Below are 8321 nucleotides of genomic sequence, written 5' to 3'. Positions count from 1 at the left end.
AGATACTAGGCATGTATCAAAATTTAATGCACAGCATAAAGTATTGTTATGAGGAATATAAACTTTAACTGTCATTGAGAACTTTTTTTCCACGCTCTTGCACTTTTCTTTTAGACATGGCTTTATAAATTTATACATTTGATAAGAACAGCATGTAGGAAGCAGTATATATGGTGGACGTACATTTTAAAGCCATTAACCCCTTTGACCATGAAAAGAGCACTTACAACAACAGCATTTAAATTTAAACTTTATGCAGTATATCACACAAATGCAGCCTGTCAGGACTAAACCAAATGTAGTATGAAGGGCTGCTTTTGAAATCAACACAATGGAGGAACCGAGCCCTGAGAACTGCTCTCTGGCAAATGGGGATGATTTAGGCCTCGCTGAGACCAGCACTGGGGGGAGGGAGGAGAGGAGCCCATAAACTCAATTATTGGAGCTCTTTCCATCCCTTAAACTGGCTTTTTCGTTGTTGTTTGGGGGGAGGCCTTTCATATGAATGTAATAAAGAGAGGGGAGAGAAAGGCTAGGGGGGGGGGGGGGGGGGGGGGGGGTGGTGTCATGGCAGCCAACCCCTGAAGTGACTGAGGCAAACCTCAAAGTTTAATTGGCTAACAGGCTGCCAATTTGTAGCGAGCTTATTACGGGTGGCCGATCCCTTCGGTATGTGTTTCTACACTGACAAAAGTGTTGTCAGCCAGAGAAATGTGTTAAAAGCAAAGAAAGGTGTCAGAGTGTGTGCGTGAACACACACACACACACACACACACACACACACACACACATATGAACACACCCACACAGTTAGCCTACATCCTATTAACATTTTGCAGCTCTGACGCATGATAACCTGTGCTATTTTACACCAGCACCTCCTATTCTCTCTTAAACACCCACACAGAAAAACCCTCCTCACACATCCAGAGAATCCTCTTTGTAAAGGAGAAAATAGGTGCTCACTCCACTGGGGCCACCGTAGCCTGGGCGAGACAAGCCGAGCCGGTCGGCACAGCTCGGCACACCTGCTGGCAAACTAGCACACACATTTAGCCCAAAGGCCATGTTGCACGCTCTCTCTCTCTCTCTCTCTCTCTCTCTCTCTCTCCTGGGTTCCTTGGGGCTGTTGGATTATTTCTCCATTATTCCCTGCCTAATTAAGTGCTTGACTAGGACAAATAGCCCCAAAGCCACAGATGCCCTGAGGAGAGGCACTAATCTATTGCTCTCTCACACTTGTTTCTAATCCAGATTAGGAGATATTGGGGATCCGCAGAACTGGTCCCTCTCCTTTGGGGAAGGGCCTGGGTGGTTGGGTGGGGAGGAGAGGTGAGGAGAGGAGGGGAGGAGTGAGTGGCTAACGTGGGGCGGGGCGACAAACATCAAATAAGTCTAAGTGCCTCTCGTCTGCACCTCCCTCTGGAACTCTCCTAAAACACATAATCCAGTCTTTATGATAAGCTGTTTCCTCCTCCGGCCTGTCTGCGTAAGGGGAAGGCAGACAGCGACAAGCACCATAGCTCAGCCCGGCATTAAATTGTCCGCCAATTTAATAAATCGCAAAGGTCTGCGACCCCCTCGGCCGTATCGACACTTATACGGGTCCGCAGGCCCCGTCGTCGTAGCCCAAGGTCCCCAGAGCACTGACTCCTGACAGGGCTGCTAAAAGCAATCAGCTGGGCAGTGTCAAGCAGGGGGCAGGTCAGCCCTGTCAATCAAACCCCACACACCTGTTCAGCCTCTTCACCAAACCATCGCAGCTCACCCTCTTAAAGAGGTGAAGAAAAGATGGAGAGAGAGAGAGAGAGAAAGAAACAAAGGTGTATGCGCACACACACACACACACACACACACACACACACACACACACACACACATACACAGTATTTCATACATATCAATGTTATTTTTTATGAATTCTTTGTCAACTATGCATAGGCTGGCCTGAAGCCCTGGAAAGCATGCCCTTGTGTGTTTCGTGTGTGTGTGTGTGTGTGTGTGTGTGTGTGTGTGTTGGCTGAGTGAGTTACGGCTGCAAGGGCCCAGACGACCTTAGAGCGAGGCTGAACAGCTGAGCCCGTCTCCCCAGTCGCCCGGCTCCCAGCACCGCGGGGTCTCAGTCTGGCATTCTCCCCCTCGCTCTGCTACCACACACACACACACACACACACACACACACACACACACACACACACAGACTGAGTCACTCACTCGCACACACACACACACACACACATACACACACACACACACACACACACATACACACACACACACACACACACACACACACACACACACACACATACACATACACACACACACACACACACACACACACACACATACACACACACACACACACAAACACACACAGACTGAGTAACTCACTCACACACTCACACACAAAAACAAATGCACACACACACAAACAAAGACACACATGCATACACACACACACACAAATACTCACATACAGGCAAGCACACACACACACACACACACACACACACATCCACACACACACACCACATTCAGAGGCATAAAACCAACAAACTCCCTCTCTCTCATACACACGCCCACACAAGAGCACACACAGACACACTCATACTCACATACAGACACAAAGACAGAGACAGACTGACATACCAACACACACACACACACACATGCACACACACACACACACTCTGAGTGTCTACACTCTTGGCTACCTCCGCTGTCTGCCTAAAAACAGCTTTCCCCTCCGTGGCTGTTTGCTGAGGAGGACAGAGGCCAAATTAGAACCTTACTGCACTCTCTCCCCAATATGGATATCAATTAAACACCAACCCAAATTACAGGGGATCTGGCTCAAGGGAAATAGACATGGAAGACGTATACAGGCATTTTGCACCACATTTACTTTTCATGCAGGCTTGGCTCTGTGAGACCCGTTTGCGAGCCTGTGCTTTAAAGACAGGACATTTTTGAAGCAGTTCATAGGATTTGTCGAGATCTCGCTCAAATAAATAATAAATAAATAAATAAATAAGTAAATGAAAGAACATGCTACAGTGTGACACATTTTAATAGATTTTTTCCAGAGCTGTTGCAGCTTGTTAATGTGACCACATTCTAAGGGAAACGGCAAATAAAAAGCACTGTGTTGCCCCATAAATGACATGACTCAGTTCAACAGCCAAAATCAAATCCTGTCCCCCCTCACTGCTACATCTGCCACTTGCCAGCAACAATTTCTTTTTTTTGGCAACAAGTCACCTTAATTCAATAACAAACTCATTGAAAGATCAAAGCCTCATAAAGCTCTCAGTGTGTGTCTGCATAGAAATCACAAACAATGTATACTGTCTGTGCACTACAAGTGTGTGCGAGCTTGTGTGGACAGTGCACACCCATGTGATAAGGAGAGGCTGGAGACCTCCAGGAGTAATCTTCCCATTGTGCTCTTGTCAACAAAGGCCACTACTGAGCTCATCATAGGGCAAAGCAACTAGGAGTGACCCCTGGGTTTATAATCGCCTCCTCCCCCCATGACCCTGTCCTCCTGCATGCTCAGAAGAGGTGACCGCTTGGGCCTAATTACCCCGCGGCCAATGACAGCCAGTTTGGACCTCAAGTGGCATGTGATGGGGAGTTCTGGTGCCTTGTATCATCGCCTCTTCTTATTCTATAATCTACCCCCTCCCGTCACTCAACCTCTCTCTGGCTGCACTCCTTTTCATTCCCACCTTCTTTCATCCACCCCTTCTCTCTCTCTCTCTCTCTCTCTCTCTCTCTCTCTCTCTCCCAGACCCAATACATATATTTAGTGGCTGTACAGGGCTCTGCAGGGTACACTACGTCAGCCCTCTCTCTCTCTCTCACCCTGTAGCCCCTCTGCTCCCACTGGGGGGCTGCTGCCGCACACAGAAAGACCATGCATAATACATCAGCATCCCCACTAGGAGGAACTGGAGAGGGTCCCTGTCCCACTGCGCACCTCTTCTGCTTCTCAACGCTAACGTTACTGCAGCAGTAGCTCGCCCCGTGGGAGAACGGCTACTGTACAGAGACGACACACAGCAGACACCACTACCGCTGCCGCTGCTTGCTGCTTCTACTACTACAGCCGCTGCTGCGGCAATCTCTCCCACCCAGTCTAACTCCTTCCCACTCTCCCTCTCCCTCCATCTACGCCGTGTGCTCAGGCGCACGGTAGCGGCGCTCAGAAGTAAGGATTAGGATGCACATTAGAAATCTGACATTACAGCGAGTGTGTGAGAGCAGACAAAGCTACCAGAAAACAGTCAACATGCAACACAGTAGGCGATAACAGAGGTGTCATCAGCACATCTTACAGCATTTAATCATCCCATTACGCCCAGTGATCAATGTTTTGTCAACAGCCTGCACTGTAACTTGATTGTGCTTTGAGATACTAGATGCTATGACAGCAGATAAGGTATTTCAGCGCAATCTCGCCACGGTCTCGGAACACAAAGACTGACAAGCTCATCGGTTATGTAATGTTGAACTGAACCCTGAGCCTTGCTTACTAGTGAGTTCCTTAAGTCATTTCAAGACATGTTCTAGTTGGAAAAGTGATATTAGACACCCGTTATCGCTCGTTTCTAATAATGAGGTTGTTCCGACTATGCTCACATCGCTGTTCACACTACAGGCTAAGTGGGGTAGGTTGGTTCTAGTAAACTATAACACAATCGCGCTCCGTGGGGGCACTGAATTGTTTAATTACAATCTGCATCAATTTACGCGTTTAGTTCATTCTGAAATAATCAGTAAAGTAAAGTAAAAACGCAAGTATCTTCGGTGAACACTGAGCTTGGCCAACATGAGAACACTTTGCTTGGCCAACATGATTGCAACTATTGCGACGGCAGCCCCTATAGCATTTAGAAAATCTGTCTTGCAGCTACTACTATACAGTAGCCTACACACACAGCGTGCTGCTGCGGCACAACATTTAACTGTTTCGCTGCTGTCTACCAGGCAATGCCCTGTGCGCAAGTTTCTATCCTGGTGCATGAAGGAAGAACGCCTTATTCAAAGACCAAAGGTATAAATTATGTTTATCGGTGATAGGCAAACTATTAGCCTGTGTGTGGTACTCGTGTAAAGCTATGTTTACATATTGTAGGCTACTTGATTTGGTAGCACAACGCGCAACCACTGTAAACTACGATAGTTGTCAAGCCAGCGTGCAATGCCATGTGAAGCTCCTGTTAAGAGCTACGGGAATATAATAGCTAGGCCTATAAATAGTGTTTTTATAATGGTCGAGGATTTAAGAATAAAAGCAAATGTTTCTCGTCGTACTTAATGGATAGTTTAGGTATAATTTATGTGTCTCCAAGAATGCCACCAAATGCATGTTTGGAATTTAAATTTCCAAATAGGTCACAGTGGCTCAAAAGACGAATGCACCAGACTTTTTACAAGAAAAATTGTAAAAGACTTTAAGCCATGTCCACATGCTACCGTGTCTATGACGTGATGACAGTTAGCCTCCGGCAGCTCCCGAATGGTGAAAGACGCTTCGGTTTTCGCTTGGCATATATTTAAATATTGGCACTGGCATTTAAGGATTCCGAGGCAAGGAGTCTACGATGCCTAATTCTAACACTCCAGGATTTCGTTGAAGAAAAGTTTTTAGACATAGGATGAAAACTAATTGGTTAACCATGGTCTAGTTTCTATGGAAACGTGGGCACCCATCGAAGTAGCCTACCGAGGCAGGCCTTTCGAGGGGCCCTACACGGAAAGCTTCTCTGATTCCCTGCATTATATTATTTACAGGTGCAATATCCTAACGAGTGTGCTGAGAATGCCACTGCTGCTCCAGTAAATTCTTTGTCTCGCGCCATTCCTCTTCTGACATTAAAATATAATAATTAACTGACTTTTTTTTTTTAAAGCTACTGCATGCTGTGGACACACACATGACATAGGCTATGCATATCTGGTCTATTAAACAGCTACAGTACGCCACACGAAGCATATGCCAAATAATGAGAAAAGTATGAGACACATAAGCTGTTCAACAGCTAATTTAAATAAGTAACACATTTCCCTTTGTCTTTCATGGTCGCTGTCAACGCCTTGGGCTTATCATTTTATCCTTGAGACTGTGGAGTTAATTAATTATGTGTCAAATGTAAAGTTTTCTTTGGAATTTTGTTTCTGTTCGAATCACTGTTGTGTCAAAAACGTGTGTGTGACAGACACCAAGGAGTTGGCTCAAAGAACAATTCGGTCAATTTATTGATCCACAATTACGCACAGATACATTCAGTAACCTTTGTGGTAACACATACATTTTTGGAAATGTCAACGAGGTTACTTCTTTAGATCAGGGGAATGTAGTGGCCAAGGAGGCAGTGACATTTTAACAGAGGCTTGACAAAGAGTGGCTTTGTTGGCATCAACTGAACACGAACATGATGAGAGGGACCAAATCATTGTCATTTCACTGTCGTTTACAATAACGCTGATGATTTTTAATGGTGAAACACAAACATCTCTTGTATTAAACTACGATATAGGCTGGTGCTCACCAATGTGCTTTGATAAAGCATTGATGTCAGGTGTCGTTTAACACAAAGAGGGACTTACCTTGAACTGTGTATCTGTCCATGTAGTTGAGCACGTTTCCAAAACTGAGTATCCCAGCGGCAGCAGTTGGTGAGCGGCATTTGAGCAACGCTGCTCTGAATTTCTGCCCAGGCTTGCACGGATGAAGGTCCGGGTTCGTCTTCAGAGCCGGGCTCATACTACCAGAGAGTGTGTGCACCTCATCCGAACTGCCGCAGCCCTCTATCTCGCATCCATCGCTCTCCACACACATCTTCTGACACGAGAGATCCAGCGCAAACGAGAAATGTCCACACTACCAATAAAAACAAGTGAACAGACGGCAGTGGCAGGAAAATCCCAGTAGCAGAACAGTACAGTCAAATGCTAATCGCTATTCTGATTTCTTAATTGTTGGTGAGTGAATCTCCTGTCCTGGCTCATATTTTACCAGCAATATAGTGACGGACTCAGCAGCTCCTCAAGGCGTTTTTCCCTTACTGCGCTGTGGAGAGTAGGAGGTGTGGCCGCCAGTAGACACTCCGCCTCTCTCCTATGCCCCAGAGCGAATGAAGAAGGTGGCACCTGATGTGCGGACAAGGGAATGCGGGGAATTGCAACCTGGATCTTGGAGCGAGCTGAGTGCATGTCAAAAAATGTTGGCGGTGACACCCGTCCCTCGTCGTCTTTGCTGCTGGACCATTGTCTATAGGTTGTGTATTTTTTGCAGACTGAACCGGTTGTGACGCTAGGCAGACCCACAGCTCAGAAATTTTTTGGTAAATCGTTAAAAATGAAAGACCGTGCAGAACTTTTAACACAAAGATGCCAATTGTCCATGAAACCAGTTATGCGAATACATTGTACGGATCCCATGGTTTTATTTCGAATCAACATTTGTATTCATTAGTAGCCTATTTGTATATACTAACTGATTAGTATGTCTGTATCTGAAGTAGAATTTTCCCTCGTCACAATCGACTGAAATGTTCGCAGTCATAGTGATCATCGTTGCGCACAGGTTGAGCCAGGCTATTGATCAAGTTTTTTTTTACCAGACTATCTACGTTCTCATCACAGGTCGCAAAGCAGTAGCCTATGGTTGATGTGTGTTGCAGTGAACAGGAGACATGACTTCCAAGTCGGCTTGCCAATCAATCATGAACAATAAATGTCTTCTATTGTAGGCTAATGCAACCTGTTGCATTCTCCCCTTAAGACTGGGATACAACGTGTTATCAAAACAAGGACAATAACACTGAATTATTTGTATTTGATTGTGTCAGTTCGAATAGATGGGTTTTCTGTTTGTATATGATGTGTGTTCTTCAGCACTGTGGACAGCTCTTGTCGAGATAGTGAAATACTGTGGTAGACAACCAACTGTTCACATCTTGATCATTTTGAAATGTCTTAAAATGCAACCAGTAGCAATACAGCCAAATAGAAGCCCAGGATCTGCAAGCAACACACATCATCAAATGCATATGGGCAAGTAAGATTGACTAGCAACAGTCATTATCTTCACCCTGTTTGCCCCATGCTAAACCTAGTCCATGTTTATAAATAGTGACACGGAAAGCAAACTTTCAATGTTCTTCCTTAAAATGCATAGGATTAGATTTTAATCGAATCCTACCCTCGGACATTAGTGGATTTGCACAGGTTTGCCTCACCGAAACCAATCAATTATCATCAGATCCAGTTGATTCCGATTAACACGTCTTTGTTTCAATGTTATTAGT

General features: G+C 45.5%; 1 protein-coding gene across 4 annotated transcripts in view; it reads right to left on the bottom strand.

Annotated features, from left to right (window-relative positions):
- The window catches only part of spns2 (spinster homolog 2 (Drosophila)), an 81445-nt gene extending 73943 nt beyond the window's left edge, over positions 1 to 7502 (bottom strand). For 2 of the 4 annotated variants that reach the window (XM_042091808.1, XM_042091810.1), the window contains exons 1-2: positions 7078 to 7500; positions 6619 to 6892 (exon numbers count right to left, since the gene is read on the bottom strand). In XM_042091808.1, the coding sequence (XP_041947742.1) occupies positions 6619 to 6892; positions 7078 to 7224 (421 nt within the window). In that variant the 5' untranslated portion in view covers positions 7225 to 7500. Of the gene's footprint in view, positions 1 to 6618; positions 6893 to 7027 lie in introns of all 4 variants that reach the window. The other 2 variants (XM_042091807.1, XM_042091811.1) reach the window with 2 other exon arrangements.
- Positions 7503 to 8321: the final 819 nt, after the last annotated feature.

The sequence above is a fragment of the Alosa sapidissima genome, chromosome 5 (genome assembly GCF_018492685.1).
Source record: "Alosa sapidissima isolate fAloSap1 chromosome 5, fAloSap1.pri, whole genome shotgun sequence".
NCBI lineage: Eukaryota > Metazoa > Chordata > Actinopteri > Clupeiformes > Clupeidae > Alosa > Alosa sapidissima.
Note: the sequence above shows the minus strand (reverse complement) of the source record. Positions and strands in the feature narration are given on the sequence as shown.